This window comes from Scyliorhinus canicula, chromosome 8 (assembly GCF_902713615.1).
Source record: "Scyliorhinus canicula chromosome 8, sScyCan1.1, whole genome shotgun sequence".
Taxonomy (NCBI): domain Eukaryota; kingdom Metazoa; phylum Chordata; class Chondrichthyes; order Carcharhiniformes; family Scyliorhinidae; genus Scyliorhinus; species Scyliorhinus canicula.
Window position 1 is genome coordinate 157,304,912 of NC_052153.1, and position 21,025 is coordinate 157,325,936.

General features: G+C 42.3%; 1 protein-coding gene across 1 annotated transcript in view; it reads left to right on the plus strand.

Annotated features, from left to right (window-relative positions):
- Positions 1–21,025, plus strand: part of aggf1 (angiogenic factor with G patch and FHA domains 1) — a 68,274-nt gene that overhangs the window by 29,002 nt on the left and 18,247 nt on the right. The window contains 2 exon segments of the mRNA XM_038805539.1: positions 9,560–9,640; positions 9,642–9,888. Of these exon segments, the coding sequence (XP_038661467.1) occupies positions 9,560–9,640; positions 9,642–9,888 (328 nt within the window).

Consider the following 21,025-nt stretch of genomic DNA (forward strand, 5'->3'; position numbering starts at 1 on the left):
TTCACCACAATGCTATTTCCAGACCTGAGGATATGTTGTATTCTAAGAGAGAACATAATTTGGTGAGCCAGAACAGTGTGTCCTGTCACATCATTAACTGCAACCGTCAAGTATTATTGTCCTTCAATCTCAATTGGAATAACATTACAGTTCCATTTTGCAGAATGATTATTGGAACATGACAATATTACAGCCAGCAGAAACTTGTGAAAGATATATATCAGTTCTTCGTCTATTAGTCTTCATGATGGGACAACATTTTGGGTAAAAGCAGTCAATGGCTTATACACATGATTTGTGCATGCCACCTAAAATTGTTAATTTCAAATGGACTTGAGTGGAAATGTTTTTTCATTTTTGTTTATAGATATGCATTTCCATTTTTTTCATAATTTTTTTCCATTTTCATGTTTTGCCTAATGTAGCATTTTAAAAAGATAATAAGAACTAGGAGCAGGCTTAGGCCATTCAGCCTGCTCCCCCATTCAATATGATCATGGCTGATCATAGAATCAAGACAGTGCAGAAAGAGGCCATTCTGCCCATCGAGTCTGCACCAACCCTCCAAATGAGTACCCCATCGAGGCCCATGCCCCCACCCCATCCCCGTAACCCATTAACCCCACCTAATTTTTTGGACACTAAAGGGCAATTTATCATGGCCAGTCCACCTAACCTGCACATCTTCGGACTGTAGGAGGAAACTGTAGCACCCAGAGGAAACCTACGCAGACACGGGGGAAAAAAAGTGCAAATGCCACATAGTCACCCAAGGTCAGAATTGAAGCCGGCTCCGTGGTGCTGTGTAGCAGATGTTGTAACCAGAATGCCACCATGCTGCCCATATCTCCACTTACTTGCCTGTACTCCATAACCATTGACTCACTTGTCGATCCAATAATCGTTTACAGGTAAGGACAGGTGTACAACAAGGCCATTGCCAGTACTTCCTGCAGCCAAGGGACAGAAGATGCCCAGATCCTGCTCAGATGTGACTTGTCCCTTCAATTGTTTTCAGTCAAGTCGGATCAGGACCCATGTTGCACTGTCTCTGGTAATGAGCATTAACACACCAATGCTCTGCCAGGGCCTTTGGTTTTTTCAAATGTCCAACTGCTCATTAGATTATGTTCCTCCTGTCCCCAGGTGCTGCATATGACAGAATCAATGGCTAAATTGAAGATTTCTTCTTTGGGATGGTCAAAATCAGCAACAGGTAGACTAATGAAAAAAAAATAGATATCTGTTGCACTGAGCTACAGTAGGTAATGAGGGAACTGAACTATTAATTATTCACGCCAAACAGATTGCAAATATAGTGAACCCGTAATATAACAATACTTAATCAACAGATGGCTTGCAGAGGTACGTAATACTACCTTTGAGGCATTAATCACCCCCTGCATTGTTCTTCTATTGTTTATTAATTGTTTGCTTTCCATTATCTTGGATTCAGCATTGAAAACTTGATGTGGTACAAAAAAACTGAGAAATCCTTTCACACAAGTAATATGGTCTCATGAAATGAGAATGTTTTGTGATAGGGATACAGAATTAATAAAGATGCCTCCAGTCCAAATTTTGGAGCTTTCACTTGAGAATATCAAAAAAAGATTATAAATATGAAGCTCAATAGGCCTTAAAAATTAATATTGTTCAGAACTCACTTTTAGAAGAGAGGAATGTTATCTTATACAGTGGGGTTTCAATTGGGCAGAGTGGGATGGATAGTATTTATTTGACAACAGGTCTTTCAAAGAAGACTTCCGCAAAGGGGGAGAACCACCCTGAGCTCACACTTAACGTAGAGGATAGGACCTGCCGAGTGTTTCCAGCTTTTGTCATTTCTGGATTTCCCACCTCTGCAGTATTTATGCTTCAGCATATTGCCTTGTAAAGTATTTATATGATGCTACCTAATCGTCACTGAAGTTACTGGAGAAATTATGTTATCGAGGGAGGGAAGCATTTATTCAAGACTTGTACATTCCTCTGCATCTTTTAATTCTCACAGTAACCACATTCTCTGCAGCATATGTCCTGGTCCATCTTGGGCAGTATACTATTATCAAGTTGTTTGGCCATGATGGAGTTGTTAAGATTGTGAATCAGTGGGTTACCTAGATCTTAAATGAAAAAATGAAAATCGCTTATTGTCACGAGTAGGCTTCAATGAAGTTACTGTGAAAAGCCCCTAGTCGCCACATTCCGGCGCCTGTCCGGGGAGGCTGGAACGGGAATCGAAACGTGCTGCTGGCCTGCTTGGTCTGCTTTCAAAGCCAGCGATTTAGCCGAGTGAGCTAAACCAAAGGCCAAATGAAGTTATCTTGTTACTTTTATAATAATCTTTATTAGTGTTAGTGTCACAAGTAGGCTTACATTAACACTGCAATGAAGTTACAGTGAAAATCCCTCACTCGTCACACACGGGCACCTGTTTGGGTACACTGAGGGAGAATTCAGAACATCCAATTCACCTAACAAGGACGTCTTTGGGGACTTGTGGGCGTAAACTGGAGCGCCCGGAGGAATCTCACACACATGGGGAGAACGTGCAGACTCCGCACAGTGAACCAACCTGGGAATCGAATCTGGGTGCCTGCTGCTGTGAAGCAACAGTGCTAACCACTGTGCTACACTGCCGCCCAAATTTACAGGACAGAAGGAGACCATTCAGCCCATTGTGTCCACGCCGGCTCCCAAAAGAGCTACCCAGCTAGTCCCATTCTCCAGCCCTACCTCCGCAGCCCTCTATGATCACAATAATAATCTTTATTATCTAAATTCATCACTTTCAAACATGTATCCAGCTCTTTTGAAACCTCCTTTGGAAATCGCCTCCATCACTCTCCCAGGCAGCACATTCCAAATCCGAACAACTCTGAATAAAGAAGTTTCTTATCTCACTCCTAGCTGTCTTGCTGATCATCTTGAAATTGTGACCCCCTTCGTCACTGACATACCAACTGGTGGAAACATAATATCCTTCATTACCCTGTCAAATTTGTTCAGAAGTTTGAACACCTCAATAAGGTCACCTCTTAATCTTCTCTGCTCCAAGGAGAACAAGCCCAATTTCTCCAATGTTTCCTTGTCCTAACATTCCTCATTCCTGGTATCATTCTCGCAAATCTGCTCTGCACGTCTCCAGGGCTTTAACATCCTTCCTTAAATAAGGTACCGAGAACTGAACACAATATTCCAAATGTAGTCTGACCAATGATCTGTACAGATGTGGCATCACTTCGTTGCTTTTATACTCTATTTATAAACCCAAGGATCCTATTAGTCTTCCTAAAAGCTGTTTCAACTTGCCTGGCCACCTTCAGAGAATTATGCACTTGAACCCTGAGGTCCCTCTGCTCCTGTATTCCCCTCAAAAGTTGTACCATTGAACCTATATCGTCTCCCCATGTTTCTTCTACCAAAATGCATATTTATCTCACATTGTTCTGCATTGAGGTTCATCTGCCAGGTGTCTGCCCATTTGGCCAACTTGTCAATGTCCCTCTGAAGTTGCTCAACGTCAGCCTCACAATTCACTGTTATCCCTAGCTTAGTATCATCTGCAAATTTGAAGATTCTGCCCTCAAGATCGACCTCTAAATTATTTATGTAAATCAGAAAAAGCAAAGGTCCCAACACTGAGCCCTGGGGAACACCACTTTCAACTTGTCTCCAATCTGAGAAATGCCCATCTATATTTTCTATCTTTTAGCAAACTTCTAATCCATGCTGCCAAGGACGCATCAATCCCAAACATTTTAATTTACTAACCAACCTGCCATGTCGCACCCGTATCAAATGCTTTCTGAAAGTCCAAATATACAACATCTACGACACTACATTCAACCACTGCCTATGTCACCCCGTCAAAGAACTCAATTAAATTTGTTAGACATGACCTGTCCTTGACAAAGCCATGTTGCATTTCTCGTATTAACTTATTTTTCTCTAAGTATATTTATCTCATCCCATATCATAGCCTCCATCAGTTTTCCCTTTTGATGTCAAGCTGACAGGTCTATGGCTTTCTGCGTTATCCTTTGTCCCTTATTAAAACAAAGGCGTCACATTTGCAATCCTCCAGTCCCCCGGGACTAATCCTGTGTTCAGAGAGATACGGAAACTCTGTCAATGGCTTCGCAATATGCTCCCTTGCTTCTCTCCGCAATCTAGGATGCATCCCATCGGGCCTGGCGACTTCTCTACCTGCAGTGCTGAAAGCCTTTTTAGCACCTTTCCTTATCTATCATTATACTGTTCAGTTGCTCAACACCCACATTTTCAACTGTGCCATTGTCAACATCTTCTAATTTGGTAAAGACAAGCAAAGTACTCATTTAATACTACTGCCATACCCTCCGCTTCAGTGAGCAGTTTATTCTGCTTATCCCTTATGGGCACTACTCTTTTGTCACTGATGTGTTTGAAGAACAATTTGCTATTTGTTTTAGCGCAGCCTGCCATCCTTTCCTCATGCTTCCTCTTAGCCTTCCTTATTCCAGCCTTAGTCTCTCTCCTGCATTTGAGATACTCTTCCTGATTTCTATTGCTATTATTATTCTGGCATGCATCTTTGTACAGGTTAGGTGGATTGGCCATGATAAATTGCCCTTGGTGTCCAAAAAAGGGTGGGTGGGGTTACTGGGTTATGGGGATAGGGTGGAGGCACGCATGGGCTTAAGTAGGGTGCTCTTTCCAAGGGCTGGTGCAGACTCGATGGGCCGAATGACCTCCTTCTGCACTGTAAATTCTATGTTCTAACTCCTGAAACTGGCCTTGAAACTGTCCCTCACTATGTTGTTGGCTCCCACGTGAATTACAATCTCTGGTTGTTCACCCATCCTTTCCAGAGGTTTGTCCAGCCAATCCATTATGTCCCGAACCCTTGCATCCAGGAGGCAACAGACCATAGGGTCTCATGATCTTGGCTGCAAACTAGACTGTCTATCCCTCGAACTATTGAGTCACCCACTACTAACACCTTTCTAATCTGCCTACCAGCCTCCCTCTCTTTTCCCATAATAGCCTCAGGCACTATGGTAATGTGATTTTCCCTCAAGTCATCCACGCCTGATTCAGTCATGTTTATCACCTCTTAGGCATCAAAAATTTCATACCTGTTAGATCTGGTACAACTGTTCCAGAAACCTCGCTCCCTTTTCTATGCTACGCAGTGAAGGTTGGCTGATCTAAATCAGCCACATGTTGTTCAAGGACTGCGACTCTCTGGCACTTCTTGCAGATATGGAATTTAACCCGATAAAATGCAAGGTGATGCATTTTGGTAGATCCAATTCAGGTGGGAGCTATAAAATAAATGACGGAAGTTTCAGGAGCATAGCGACACAGATCTGGGCGTGCAGGTCCACAGATCCTTAAAAGTGGCAGCACAGGTGGAAGTGGTAGTAAAGAACACATAAGGCATGCTTGCCTTCCTAGGACGGGGTATCGAGTATAAAAGCTCAAAAATTATGTTACAGTTATATAGAACGTTGGTTAGGCCACATTTGGAATACTGTGTCCAATTCTGGTCACCATATTACCAGAAAGACATGGAGGCTTTGGAGAGAGTACAGAAAAGGATGTTGCCTGGTATGGAGGATATTAGCTATGTGGAGAGATGAAATAAACTGGGATTGTTCTCCCAAGAGAGATGGAGGCTGAGGGATGACCTGACAGAATTTAAAAAAATTATTAGGGGTATAGATAGGGTAAACAGTTGGAGGCTTTTTCCCAGGGCGGAATTGAAAATCACAAGGGGCAACAGGTTCAAGGTGAGGGTGGGTGGCGGGGGGGGGGGGGGGGGGGGGGGGGGCAGGTTCAATGGAGATGTGGGGGGGGAGTTTTTACACAGAGTGTGGTGGTGGCCTGGAATGCACTTCCAAATGAGGTGGTAGAGGCAGATATATTAGCGACCTTTAAGACTTATCTGGATAGGTATATGAACATAGGAGCTACAGGCGGTTGGTCTAGATGGGACTCGGATCGGCGCAGGCCTGGAGGGCCGAAGGTCATGTTCCTGTGCTGTATTTTGTTCTTTGTTCAAATCTTTACTGATCAAGATGATGCACACTGCTGAGGCTCTGCCGTTCCTAAGCCACAAACAATTATCTAACAGCCTCTCTTTTTGTTTGGTTTGAGGAAGAGTGAAGGATGAAAACACTACAGCAATGTAATATTTGGGGCTTTACCGTTCTTTGACACTGGGCCCTCTGTGATTCCTTTCTCAGTTGTGCTGAGCGAGCTGACTTCTCCCAGAATCCTCCTCAGCCACTTCTTACTGCCGCCCTCTGTGGGTGTACTTTAATTTTGTTTTAATTAAAAATAAGAATCTGTTCTAATTATATATTTACATTCATCAAAGCTGTCAGTCACCTTGTATTGCTATATTATTATGGTCTGGAATTAACAGTAATACTGTTGTGATCAGCATTGGCCTTGGTTCTTCTTGACGCACAGGCTAAGTAGATCTGTACCTCAAATCATGTTGCCCTTTTATTTTAAATAAATCGAAATGAAAGGGAGACCTACAGTAAGCCTGCTTTGAAAACAGGGTGCATATTGGGAGGGTCACAGAGCGATCGGTCACCGCATTCCCAAACGTGGGAGGAGCACACAATGGCCGCAACTGGCCTTCAAGATTTCCAGCCACGACTGGCTTTCAAGTTGAGAATGCCGGCTGCGACTGGCCTTTGACTAGGAACGATGGAGTCTTCCCGCCAGAAGTGGCTGCAAAGAACAGGTCACGCGCCCAGCGCGTACACTTACGTCACACGCCCTGTAGGCCCGTGCTTTGGGCGTGAAACCACGGAGGAGAACTTCTTCCCTTTTGTAGCTGCCAGCTAGCAAGGCATCATGACTGTAAACAACTAAAGGTGGATCTGTTTGTAATAAGGAAGAGAGGGCCAGAGACACAAACAGGCCAGGATCTCACAACTGGAGAGCCCACGGCAGGAGATAGCAGTGCTGGTGTGAGCTGTAACAGAGCTCCAAGGCCTCCAGCGAACTGCCCATTAAGAAGAAACTGAACTTGGGAACAAAGCAATATAAAGATGTTTTTCTGAGTTATGTCTTTGTTAATTGTGCCAATGCAAATCAGGATGCAAAGCCTGTTATATGCAGGGAAGTACTGGCAAATGAGAGTTGGATGCAAACTATGTCTTACCTTGTAGACATCTTTTCAATTCTAAATGAACTGAAGCTCAAATTGCAAGGGAAGGATGATGATTGCTTTCGGCACTGTGAAGAAATTAGTGCTTTCCAAAAGTAATTGAAAGTTTGGCAAGTGCGAATACAAAGCCAAAACTACTACATGGTCCCCACACTGCTACGACACATCAAAGAAAACAGTGTTAGTAAGGGAACTGTCAATAGACTGGCCAGCCTTATTCAGTCGCATCTAGCGGCACCGATCAACAGTCAATTATTAACTTACAGCTGACTCCAAATGAAGAAACTGAACTTCTCCGCTTCATCTGTGACAGCACATTAAAAACACACCACAAGTCCATGAGGCTGTTAGCATTCTGGATTAGCATCTCCGAGGCGTATCCGGTGCTGAGTAAAACAAGCATTTTGTTGCTATTGCCCTTCACAACGACCTACATGTGCAAGGTTGGATTTTCCGTCCTCACAAAGATGAAGACCGAACTCAATGTGATATGCACTTTGCCCTCTCCTCCTACGAACCCGATTGGAGTGAGATCGTGAGGATCAAGCAGGCTCACCTGCTACATTAAATGTAAGTGGAAATGGTGTGTCGCGAAGGTTGGCCAATGTGGGCCACAAAGGTTGGCTGGTTGGTAAAAGTGTGTCCTGGGAAAAAAGTTTCAAAAACACTGATCTAGAACATGCCTAAAAACAGAATGCTGGAACTGCGCAGCAAGTTAGGCAGCGTCATCCAGGACAGATCTGTGCATTATTGTTTATTTATGTATATGAATAGGAACATTTTCTAGGCTTGTTTCCATTAGTTCAATGCACCCTGATATTTAACCATCCACTTTCCTTTCTATAAAACATAACAAATGCCTATTGTTCCTGGAATACGTCTAAAGTAGTCAAACAAACAATTAATGCAGAAAAATGCAGTAAATCTCAATGAACATAATTAATCTTTATTTTTCCTGAGTGACTTTTACTATGAAAATTTCTTCTGTGTTCTCTATCACACTGTCAATCATGTGGTGTTCTTTTCAGCTCATTGGGTGTGAGCATTGCTGGAAGGCCAGCATTTATTGCCCATCTCTAATTGCCCTTGAGGTGGTGGCAAGTTGCTTTCTTGAACTGCTGCAGTCTATGGTGTAGGTACACCCACAGTGCTGTTAGGGAGTTCCAAAATTTTGAACCAGCAACATTGAAGGAATTATATACTTCCAAGTCGAAATGGTGTGTGAATTGGAAGAAAATCTGCAGGTGGGGTAGTGTGGATGAGCAGAGAGATCTCGGTGTCCATATACAAAGATCCCTGAAAGTTGCCACCCAGGTTGAGAGGGTTGTTAAGAAGGCGTATGGTGTGTTAGCTTTTATTGGTAGAGGGATTGAGTTTTGGAGCCATGAGGTCATGTTGCAGTTGTACAAAACTCTGGTGCGGCCGCACTTGGAGTAATGCATGCAGTTCTGGTCGCCGCATTAAAGGAAGGATGTGGAAGCATTGGAAAGGGTACAGAGGAGATTTGCAAGAATGTTGCCTGGTATGGCGGGAAGATCATATGAGGAAAGGCTGAAGGACTTGAGGCTGTTTGCGTTAGAGAGAAGAAGGTTAAGAGATGACTTAATTGAGGCATACAAGATGATCAGAGGATTAGATAGGGTGGACAATGAGAGCCTTTTTCCTCGGATGGTGATGTCTAGCTCGAGGGGACATAGCTTTAAATTGAGGGGAGATAGATATAGGACAGATGTCAGAGGTATATTCTTTACTCAGAGAGTAGTAAGGGCGTGGAATGCCCTGCCTGCAACAGTAGTGGACTCGCCAACACTAAGGGCATTTAAATGGTCACTGGATAGACATATGGACGATAAGGGAATAGTGTAGAGGGACTTTAAAGGGGTTTCACAGATCGGCGCAACATCGAGGGCCGAAGGGCCTGTACTGCGCTGTAATGTTCTATGTTCTATTGTGCCAACTGCCCTCCTCCTTCTCGGTGTTCGAGTTTGAGAGTTTGGAAGGTGCTGTTGAAGGAGTATCTTGTAAATGGTACACACTGCTTCCATTTTACACTGGTGGTGGAGGGAGTGAACGTGTGATGCCAGTATTATTTAGTGTGCATCATCCTTTATCGATGAAATCTTATCACACTTCATCTCTTAATCCAAATAGCAGAAGTTGACTATACGCAAGAATTGGACTGCTGATACCGACCTGAGATTTTCTTTACATTGTACAGAAACATGTTACATCGCATGCCTGCTATTTTTACTGCTGCATGTAAATGTGTTCAAAGATCAAAGGCTATTGAAAGTTTTAACGTTCCATTTATCATTGGAAAATAGATTAAAACACTTTCAAATCAGGTCCTTGAAATTTGATATTTCTATTATTTCCTCTAAGGATACTGAAGCTGATATGCTGAAAGCTTCAAGTACTTGCAGGTCCTGTGACTCAGAAGAGAGTGAGATATTGGCAGACGAACCAACAAACAAACGAAAAAAAAACACAAGTGGAGAATATTGATCAGGATTCAGCCCATGAACTTAGTCCAAATGTAGAATGTGTCCATGATGAAAAGGATGTTGAAGTTAAATTGGAAGAGACTGGATTTGGAAGTGAACCAGAAGAAGGAGAAATTACAGATTCAGACAAAGATGATGATTGTACAGATGAACTATCTGAAGAAGAGTCAAGTGAAGTTGAAGACAATGAAAGTGAGAGAGAAGAAGGTGAGTGACAGTGATTGCGTTCATTTATATCATTTGAATTTATAAAAAATCAGATGCAAAAAATAAACAATTCTACAGATTTAGGTTCATGCTGTGGCCATCTGGGTTCTCTTAGTCACACAGTAATGAGAAAATTAAATGTGAAATGCAAGATCATTGACTTGGCAGATGCAGCTCTATGCGAGTTTGCTCCTTAATCTCTACTGTTTGGATCCCCTAAATTAGTATAAATTATTATTTAAATAACCTATCATTTGTCTGTCTTTATCTGAAACAATATTTAAACACAATTATGCTGCTTTAAAATCTGTTTCCGATGTTCCAAAATTCATAATATTCTTAAATGCATTATTCACATTGCTGTTCTTTGCCTAACAACTAACGTTGTTAGTTCTTCTATCGGGCGGCAGATACAAAATTCTGAGCGTGCACTAACAGATTCAAAAACAATTTCTTCCCTGTTGTTACCAGACTCCTAAATGACACTCTTATGGACTGATCTGATCTCTTCACGCATCTTCTCGACTGAGTAGTACTGTACGCCTGTCTGCTTCACCCGTGCCTGTGATTGTGTATTTACATTGTGTATTTAAAATGCCCTATTTTATGCCCTATTTTTTTCCTGTGTGGAATGATCTGTCTGGGCTGTACACAGAACAATACTTTTCACTGTACCTCAGTACACGTGGCAATAAACAAATCCAATCCAATCCTACAACCTTAACATGATTACTAAATATGCATATGTGCAGATAAGTCTGTGTAGTATTTTGTTTTTAGCTTGGAAATGATTCAGCCATGTAGGTTGTTCAAGCAGCTTCAGAACAAGGTGTACATACCTTCAACCACATACACTTCGGGTGGCTGCATTCTGATGACCTGTTGATCTCCCTGCCCTTTTGAAAGGAGTGTTGGCTTCTAATAGGCTGATTCCGTCACAAGCACAAAACACTTCTGTTTCATTGTGTCTCAATGATTAATGTTAAGGAAGTCTTGTATGTCACTGCACTCTGTGCTGTTCACAGTTGATGTTGCCTCTTGCTCTAATGAATTGTAGCCTCAAATTTGACATGTCTTTTATGCTTTCTCCCTTTCTCTGAAACTTGCTCGGTATGACCATGCAAAGTTGAGATTTTTTTGAAAGTACTGGTGGAGTAATTCTTAACTGTGTACCTATTAACTATTCTGCATCTCTTTGTCGACGTGACAGGTGTGGTATGCTTTTCCAAAAAGACAATATTTGAGTCAACTTTCTGAGGAGGTTTTTTTGTCATTTACAATGTGGTACGGTGGCACAGTGGTTAGCACTATTGCCTCACGTCGCCAGGGTCCCAAGTTTGATTCCTGGCTTGGGTCGCTGTCTGTGTGGAGTCGGCATGTTCTCCTTGTGTCTGCCTGGGTTTCCTCCGGTTTCCTCCCACAAGTCCCGAAAGACGGGCTGTTAGGTGGATTGGACATTCTGAATTCTCCCTCAGTGTACCTGAACAGGCGCTGGAGTGTGGTGACAGGGGGCTTTTCACAGTAACTTCACTGCAGTGTTAATGTAAGCCTACTTGTGACAATAATAAAGATTATTTATTTATTTATCCTCTACCTTCCTGTTGCTGGTCATGTGAAAAAAATAATATTGCTTTGGAAACATAAAATTCAAACTAGAAAATTGTGGTCTGATATTCCATAATAATGCAAGTATTTGTTTTGGGTGTTCCACAATTAATGCTATCACACTCAGAAATTGTTCTGGAGTCTCCAGAAATTAAAGGTTTATCTGCTGATGAGTAACACGGGAGAAAACCTGGGTGTCCTCTGGCTGGCATAGAAAAGATGGGCCAAATGGTGGCCTCCTGTGCTGTAACTTCTATAGTTCTATGGGATGTGGTTTATTTGGACTTTCAGAAGGCTTTTGACAAAGTCCCACATAAGACATTAGCATGGAAAAATAAAGCACATTGACTTTGGGGTAGTGTATTGAGATGGATAGAAAACTGTTTGGCAGGTAGGAAACGGCAGAAATGAACGGGTCTTTTTCAAATTAGCAGACAGTGATTAGTGGGGTACCACGTATCGTGCTAGAACTTCAGATATTCACACCATATATAAATTATTTAGATGAGGGAACAAAATGTAATATCTCCAAATTTGCAGATGAAAATGAAATGAAAATCGCTTATTGTCACAAGTAGGCTTTAACTGAAGTTACTGTGCAAAGCCCCTAATCGCCACATTCCGGCGCCTGCTCGGGGAAGCTGGCATGGGAATTGAACCCACACTGCTGGCCTTATTCTGCTTTACAAGCCAGCTGTTTAGCCCACTGCACTAAACCATCCCCTTAGCATCAAGTTGGGTGGGAGGGTGATCCTTCAGTGGGATTTGGGCAAGTTGAGTGAGTGGGCAAATGAACAGCAGATGCAGTATAATTTGGCAACAAAAATGGGAAGGTAGACTCTTGTCAGAATGGCCATAAATTAGGAAGAGGGAATGTGCAACGAGATTTGGGTGTACTCGTACACCAGTCACTGAAGCATGCAGGTGCGGCAGGAGGCAAAGAATACGAATATATTGGAGGGAATCTATGTATGGAACCAGAAGAAATGAGGGAGATACTAAATGAATACTTTGTCTCAGTATTCACCAAAAAGAAGGTCTTGGTGGATAAGGAGTATAGGGTGGAGTGTGGAGATATTCTGAGTCATGTTGATAATAAAAAGGATGTGTTGGGCATCTTAAAAAGCATGAAAGTAGATAAATCCCCAGGGCCTGATGGGATCTACCCTAGAATACTGAGGAGTCAAAGGAGGAAATTGCTGGACCTTGACAGTAAATTTTATATCCTCATTGGCTCCAGGTGACGTTCCAGAGGATTGGAGAGTAGCCAATGTTGTTCCATTGTTTAAGAAGGGCAGCAGGGATAATCCAGGAAATTATAGGCTGTTGAGCCTTACGTCAGTGGTAGGGAAACTATTGGAAAAGATTCTTAAGAGATGGGATTTACTCACATTTGGAAACAAATGGACTTTTTAGTGATGGACAGCACGGTTTTGTGAAGGGGAGGTCGTGCCTCACTAATTTGATCGAGTTTTTTGAGGAAGTGACAAAGATGATAGATGAGGGAAAGGCCGTAGATGTTGTATACATGGACTACCGTAAAGCCTTTAACAAGGCACGTCATGGTAGACTGGTACAAAAAGTGAAGTCACATGGGATCAGAGGAGAGCTGGCAAGTTGGATACTGAACTGGCTTGGGCACAGAAGACAGGGTAGCAATAGAAGGGTGCTTTTATGAAGCGAAGGCTGTGACTAGCGGCACTCCACAAGGATCAGTTCTGGGGCCTTTGTTGTTCATGGTGTATTTAAATGATTTGGAAGAAAATGTAGCTGGTCTGATTAATAAGTTTGCAGACGACACGAAAATTGGTGGAGTTGCGGATAGTGAAGAGGATTGTCAGAGGATACAGCAGGATATAAACTGGTTGGAGTCTTGGGCGGAGAAATGGCAGATGAAGTTTAATCCGGAGAAATGTGAGGTAATGCATTTTGGAAGGTCCAATGCATGTAGGAATTACACAATAAATGGCAGAACTCTTGTTAGTACTGACAGGCAGAGAGATCTGTGCATACAAGTCCACCGATCACTGAAAGTTGCAATGTATGTACATAAGGTGGTCAAGAAGGTATATGGCATGCTGGCCTTCATCGGTCGGGACATTGAATATAAAAATTGAAAAGTCATGTTGCAGCTGAATAGGACCTTAGTTAGACCTCATTTGGAAAATTGTGTACAATTATGGTTGCCACACTGCCAGAAGGATATGGATGCTTTGGAAAGGGTACAGAAGCGGTTTACTAGGATGTTGTCTGGTATGGAGGGCATTGGCTATGAGGAGAGGTTAGATAAACCCTGGTTCTCACTGGAACGACGGAGATTGAGCGGTGACCTGATAGAAGTCTACAAGATTGAGTGGCATGGACAGAGTGGATCGTTAGATGCCCTTTCCTAGCTTAGGACAGTCAAATACTAGGGGACATAGTTTTAAAGTGCATAGGGAGAAGTTTAGAACCGATGTGCGAGGTGACATAGTTTTAAAGTGCATGGGGAAAAGTTTAGAACAGCTGTTTTTTACACAGCTTGGTAAATTTATGAAATGCGCTGCCTGGGGTTGTTGGTGAGAGCAGGTACGATAGTGGCATTTAAGGGACATGTAGACAAATATATGAATAGGGTGGGAATGTAAGATTATGGACTCTGTAAGTGCAGACGGTTTTAGTTTAGGCAGGCAGCATGGTCGGCACAGGCTTGGAGGGTCGTAGGGCCTGTTCCTGTGCTATATTATTCTTTGTTCTTTGGTATGCTGGCCTTCATTGCGAGAGGATTCAAGTTCAGGAGCAGGGGTGTCTTGCTGCAATTATACAGGGTCTTGGTGAGGAATATAATGTAAGTTTTGGTCTCCTTATCTGAGGAAGGATATTCTTGCTATAGAGTGAGTGCAGTGAAGGCTTAGCAGACTGATTCCTGGGGTGGTGGGACTGACATATGAGGCAAGATTGAGTAGGTTAGAATTGTATAGAAACCTATAAAATTCTAACATTGCGCAGATGCAAGAAAGATGTTCCCGATGGTGGGGGTGTCCAGAACCAGCAGCCACAGTCTGGGGCTCTGGTGTAGACCATTTAGGACAGAGATGAGACATTTCTTCACCCAGACAGTGGTCAGCCTGCGGAAGTCATTACCACTGGAAGTAGTTGAGGCCAAAGTATTGTATGTTTTCAGGAAGCAGTTAGATACAGAATTTGGGGCGAAGGGAATCAATGGATATGGGGGGAAGGCGGGATAGGCTATTGAGTTGGATGATCCTATTTTCTGTGTTTCTATGTCATGTGATGGAACCTTCAAGAATGATCTACCTCGAGTCAGCAAGCCTATCTACAAAGTCATGTGGATGGTGTGAGTCAGCTATGCTTATTTATAAAATGCAATAAATATGCTACAATGAAAGAAAATCATATCTTGCCATTTGGTGGATTATTCTTCACTTTATGCTTAAAGCACATGGTATCAAGAGCTCAACCAAGTATATATTTTCCTCAAAGGATATCAAACTGTTCTGAACAAATTTGAGATGTATTCAAGGAAAATCACTAAGGCTTATCACATATTTTCTCTATTTTTCAATGTGTTCTCTAAGTCTCTGAATCATGTTAAAGTAGGTATCACTGGATGATCCATTTCTGGACTAATCGATTTTGCAGTGACACTTCTGCTTTCGTAGCCCAATTCATTTTTAGCTCACTCTTTTCTGGCAGTCTTCCATGAACTAATGCACAATGAGAATCAGAGTCCAGAGTGTTTCTGGACATTTCGCTTCTCACAAGTATCCAGATCATCATAGGAATTGAGTTGTCTTAGTCACTTCTCAAATTGGAGGTGTAATAGACTTTCAATTGTGTATGGGCTTTTCCTAGAATTAAACCGCCCCTTTGTGTCCAAAAAAGGGTATTGGGGTTGTAAGGATAGGGAGATGGGATGCTCTTTCAGATAATTGGTGCAGACTCGATGGGCCGAATGGGTTCTGTGCTTATTGAAGCTGAAGCAAAATCTCTATTTCACAGTGGTAGTGCTTGTGATCATTCCCGGGTTGAGAAATTTTCTCCGTTACATGGTTGTTGAGTCTTTCGCACATCGAAACTATGGTTAAAGCTTCTATCAACTTGTACATATGGGAATGGTGTCCTTGCTGTCAGCATCACAGTGAAGCAGTCTGGGGACTGCATCCTTGCAGTCAGTGTCACAGTGAAACAGTCTGGGAACAGTATCCTCACAGCATCACAGTGAAGCAGTGTGGAAACAGTGTCCTCGCTGTTAGAGTTGCACTGAAGCAATCTGGGAACGGTGTCTTCGCAGTCAGTGTCACAGTGAAGCAGTCTAGGTGTTCTCTCTCAGCGTCACAGTGAAGCGGTCTGAGACTGTGTCCTCGCTGTCAGCATTGCAGTGAAGTAGTCTGGGAATGGTGTCCTCGCTGTCAGCATCGCTGTGAAGTGTACTGGGAAAATCTCCTCGCAGTCAGTGTCGCAGTGAAGCAGTCTGGGAACAGTGTCCTCGCTGTCAGCGTCACAGTGAAGCAGTCTGGGAACAGTGTCCTCGCTGTCAGCGTCACAGTGAAGCAGTCTGGGAACAGTGTTCTCATTGTTAGCGTTGCAGACAAGCAGTAGTGATTTTAAAAGTTTTTTTTTGGAAGAAGTGTTTAACTGGGAAGCAACACAAATAAATGAAAGTACAGGTCATTATAATAAAGTAGTATGAGTGAAAAGAGTAGGTAGGGGGGTTAAGTTAATAGTATTCTTATATAAGCATAATATTTTGTTAAAAAGGGGAGTAAATATGGGGCTTAAAGGTAGTCATGGCAGGAGACCTTGCATCATGATATGCTTCTCCTGTGCTATGTGGCAAAACATTGAAGCTTCAGTTGTCTCTGATGACCATGTGTGCAGGAAGTATGTCCAACTGCAGCTACTGGTTAACTGCATTTTGAGCTGGAGCTGAGTGTGGATCCATTGTAGAGCAGCCACAATGCTGAATATGTCGTGGATAGCACATTCAGTGAGTTGGTCACACAGGTGAAGATTGAACGGGCAGAAAGGCATGGACCACCAGACAGAGTAGAGGAAGGCAGGTAGTGCAGGACTCCCCTGTGGCCATCCTCTTTCTAACAGATGTACTGTTTTGGATACAGTTGGGGGAGATGACTGTCTAGGGGAAAGCATCGGCAGCTACTTCATGGCACCATGGATGGATCTGCTGCACAAAAGGGGAGGAGGAATGTTATCTCCCTGGTGCCACGGTCAGGGATGTCACTGAACGGCTGCAGGGCATTCTGAAGGGAGAGAGCAAACAGACCGATATTGTGGTGCACATTGGGAGCAGCGATATAGGCAGAAAAAGGGATGCGGTCCTGCAGGCAGAATTTAGGAACCGAGGAAGTAGATTAAAAAACGGGACCCAGAAGGTAATAATCTCTCGCTTAATTCTGGTGCCTCATGCAAGTGAGTATAGAAATAGGAGGTTTTCCTCGATGAATTCATGGCTGACAAGATGGTCGAGGAAGAAGGGCTGCAAATTCCTCCTTGGGACTGTTTTGGGGATGGTGGTACCTGTACAAGCCAGATGGGTCGTACCTGAACCGAAGTGGGACCAGCACCCTTGCAGGGAGGTTGCTAGTAAGACCATAAGATATAGGAGTAGAGTGAGCAATATCTACCTTTCAGTTCTGTATGGATCCCCTCCTAACTGCCCTACTTGGCGCCAGGCCCGATATATGTGTCCGGTCCTTAAGTCGAGTTAGAAAAACAGGTTTGTTAACTTTTTATGCTGACTGCTGTAGATTGTGTCTTTAGAACAAGCTGTTATGGTCACAGGAACTGAAACATGTTGCTTGACCCTTCTACAGACTGTTATAGGTGGTGCCACGTCAGCTTTTAGCTGACATCTTTATGAAAATTGCGTTAGTATAATGTACTGCACGATATAGATTCAAAAATCCTTTAGAATAAGTGCTAACTGTCCTAATAGTTATTGCTAATAAATCCTAATCATTTGTCTTCCCATAACAGCACCCATCCGCAACCTTAAAATTCATCATTTACACCACTGAAGCACCATGGCTGCAGCATGTACCATTGATAAGATGGCACTATAGCAACCAGCTAAGGTTTCAACAGCATCTCCCAAACCCATGATCGCTACCACCTACAATCAGTTGGTATCCTGCTGATCCAAATGCAGATCATTAGAGACTTGGCGGCTTGGTCGATCAACCCCATTATGAAATTAAATAGCTTGTCCTATTTCTTGACTTTTAATAACATTATACTTTTGAGAAAGTACCTTATTATTAATAATTTTTTTTGTAAAAACCTTTAAAGTGTAGTTGAAATGTGTCTTTATTCTGATTTGATTATTGGCTTTTCAGTAGCAACATTGTTGCTCTTAAGGTATTGCAATTTTTACTGAATTCAAATTCTGGCTCTTATAGGGGCTGGTTTAGCTCACAAGGCTAAATCGCTGGCTTATAAAGCAGACCAAGCAGGCCAGCAGCACGGTTCGATTCCCGTACCAGCCTCCCCGGACAGGCGCCGGAATGTGGCGACTAGGGACTTTTCACAGTAACTTCATTGAAGCTTACTCGTGACAATAAGCGATTTTCATTCATTATTATTAAGTTTGCAGACCCTTGACCTAGGGAGACAAGGACCGCAGTTACAAGGGGCCACCATCAACTGCAGGTTCTTGTCCAAATCACTCACCATCCTAAATTGGAAATGTATCACCCTTCAATGTTACTGGGTTAAAATCCTGAAACTACACACCTAACAACATTTTGGGAGAATCCATACCACACTTTGGGAGAATCCATACCACACAGACTGTGGTGATTGAAGAAGGTGGCTCACCACCATCCTCTCTAAGAACTATTAGCTACAGGTAATAAAAGTTGGCCTTGCCAGTGATGTTCCCATCCTATGGCTGATAAAATCTTTTGATACAAAAACCCGCCATTCAAGATCATAAAGTTTCAGTGGAGATTAGCTGACTTTTGTTTTTAATTGCTCAAAAGTTTGCTATTGGAATTTAGGCCATTTTCGTATGACAGATGGTTACATGGTTTTATTTTCCTTGTTAGCTGTGGTTGCATTTCCTTAGCAGGTCCATGCAAGGGGAGGTGGTGGCGTAGTGCTATTGTCACTGGACTAGTAATCCAGAGACCCAGTCTTATGCTCAGAGAACCCGGGTTCAAATCCCTCCAGGTCAGATAGTGAAATTTGAACTCAATAAAAATCTGTAATTAAAAATGTCTAATGGTGACTATGAAACCAATCATTATTTCAAACCATACTTATGTTTAAAAGGTGAGGCCAGATAGATTTTTGTTACGATTTCTGGTGAGTAGATAATTAGAGGCCCTGTGTTTAAACCTAAGTAGTTAAGTCATGGGATTTGAGTGGGATAAAGATGATGCAGTAATTGGAGTAACCAGGGCTGAAGCAGTCAGTTTTGAGTTCAGTTTTTGGCTGGGAGCTGAACAGTTGCTTCTGTAAAAGGCTGTCAAGTTGAGCAGTATTCTGACACAGACAAGAATCTGCAGGCCGTTTTCTGGCTGGATCTCTCTTTCTCTCTCACTCTCTCCAAGCAATCTTTTAAAGGAATTCTTTATCTAGAGGCTGGCAAGTAATCATGTGTTTGCTAACTTTATTTAAATGCAGAATTTGACCTGTGATGGATATTGCTTGATTGGAGATAAGGAGATAGGTGGAGTTAGTGTTTCGCTTTATTGTTAGGCATTGTTTGACTGGAAATTTTAAGCTATATTTCTGAGCAGTTAAAGGTGGTTTAGTACTTCGTTATTAATAAAGTTTGTTCTAATACACCATAACCCTGTCTGTGGATAGAATCATGCCTGGAGCGAAGAATCCATTCCTCACTGTTTTACAAATCTAAAAAAGTAATTTGGGCTCCTGTCTGGTATCCTAGCAAATGTTGGCGTCTGGTCCAGGATTGTAGTAATATGGCATCTTATTGAATGCCTTTTGGAAATTCAAAGGATACCCCTTTATTCATGTCAATTCCAAATATGACACAACACTGCTAATCTTGCCATTACTTTGACTAATTGCAGACTAACACATGGGTTTTTGTTTTTTGAAAGCTTAGATATTCTTCAGTGTTGACCATGCACTAGCCTTTAAATCAGTGGTTAGCACTGCTGCCTCAGTGCCAGAGACCTGGGTTCAATTCCAGCCTTCGGTGACTGAGTGAAATTTACACTTTCTCCCAGTGTCTGCATGGATTTCCTCTGGTGCTCCGGTTTCCTCCCACAGTCCAAAGATGTGCAGGTTAGGTGGATTGGCCATGATAAATTGTCCCTTAGTGTCCAAGGATATATAGGTAAGGTGGGGTTACAGGGATAGGACTGAGTAGTGGACCTAGGTAGAATGCTCTTTCAGAGAGTCTGCAGACTAGATGGGCCAATGGCCTCCTTCAGCACTGTAGGAATTCTGTGGTTCTATTCTATTCTATTGTAAAGAGCCTATAACCAGCACTTCAGAATGTGCTTTATTGGATGCTGGCGGTGAATACAATGGCGGTGTAAGTGGTCAGTATAACTGGCTCCACTCACATCACTACAGGATATTCATTTGTATGAAGGAAGATACAATAGCATTGTTAGAATACTAGGCAAGAGTTCAAACCCCACCACGTAAGTTGTGAAACTTAATGCAATAAATTTGTAAAATCCTAACTCATACCCCAGTCTGGCCTGCAAGTAACTCCAAATTACTTATTTATTCTTTCTTATTTTATTCTTCATGCCTCAGGCCAAGTGCAATGAATGGTGAATATCTCGTCCCATCCCAAGAACAAATGTATTTTTTAAGAAGTGCAAAGTGATAAATCACTAATTAACGCACAAGATTGTAGATTGCAGCCCTTTTACAGGCACAGTAGAGCTCAGTTTTCAAATCTTGCAAATATTTAAAAATCTCTTGTTATTGTACTGCAGTCATGAAACTATAAACATTTTCAGTACAATACAACACTTATCCAGTGTTAAATCTGATGTTAGTAGCTCCAATATTTTCACCTGATTCAATAGTCAATAAGTTTCTAATACTGGAACTTTCCCAAGTGTCCCAAGGAGAGTGAAACACTATCTCTTTGTTCTGCGGTATAACAAAGGACCCCCATTATAAGTTATAAGACCTCTTAAGACCCCATTGTAAGACTCAGTACCGCAGGAAATATATTTATGGATTCTGCCTTTTGCTTACAGGTTGAATAAATTGAATAACTGGTAAAGAACTGTGAAATGCCATATTTATCGCATGAGTAATGTACTTGATATTTGTCTGTTGAATGATATCCCCCTTGTTAATCATGGGCCTCTATTACCACCTCAATGGGTCAGAAATGGGTATTTAAGAACAAAATATATCCAGAACACGCTACATGTGTGTCCTCGCCACAAATGCTACCTGATCTCTGTGTTTCTCGTGTTTTCTGTTCAGATTTTTGGTATTTCCAGTATTTTATAGCTGTAGTTTAATATTCAATCAGCTTTGTCTTGCTCGATATGCATGATCTTCA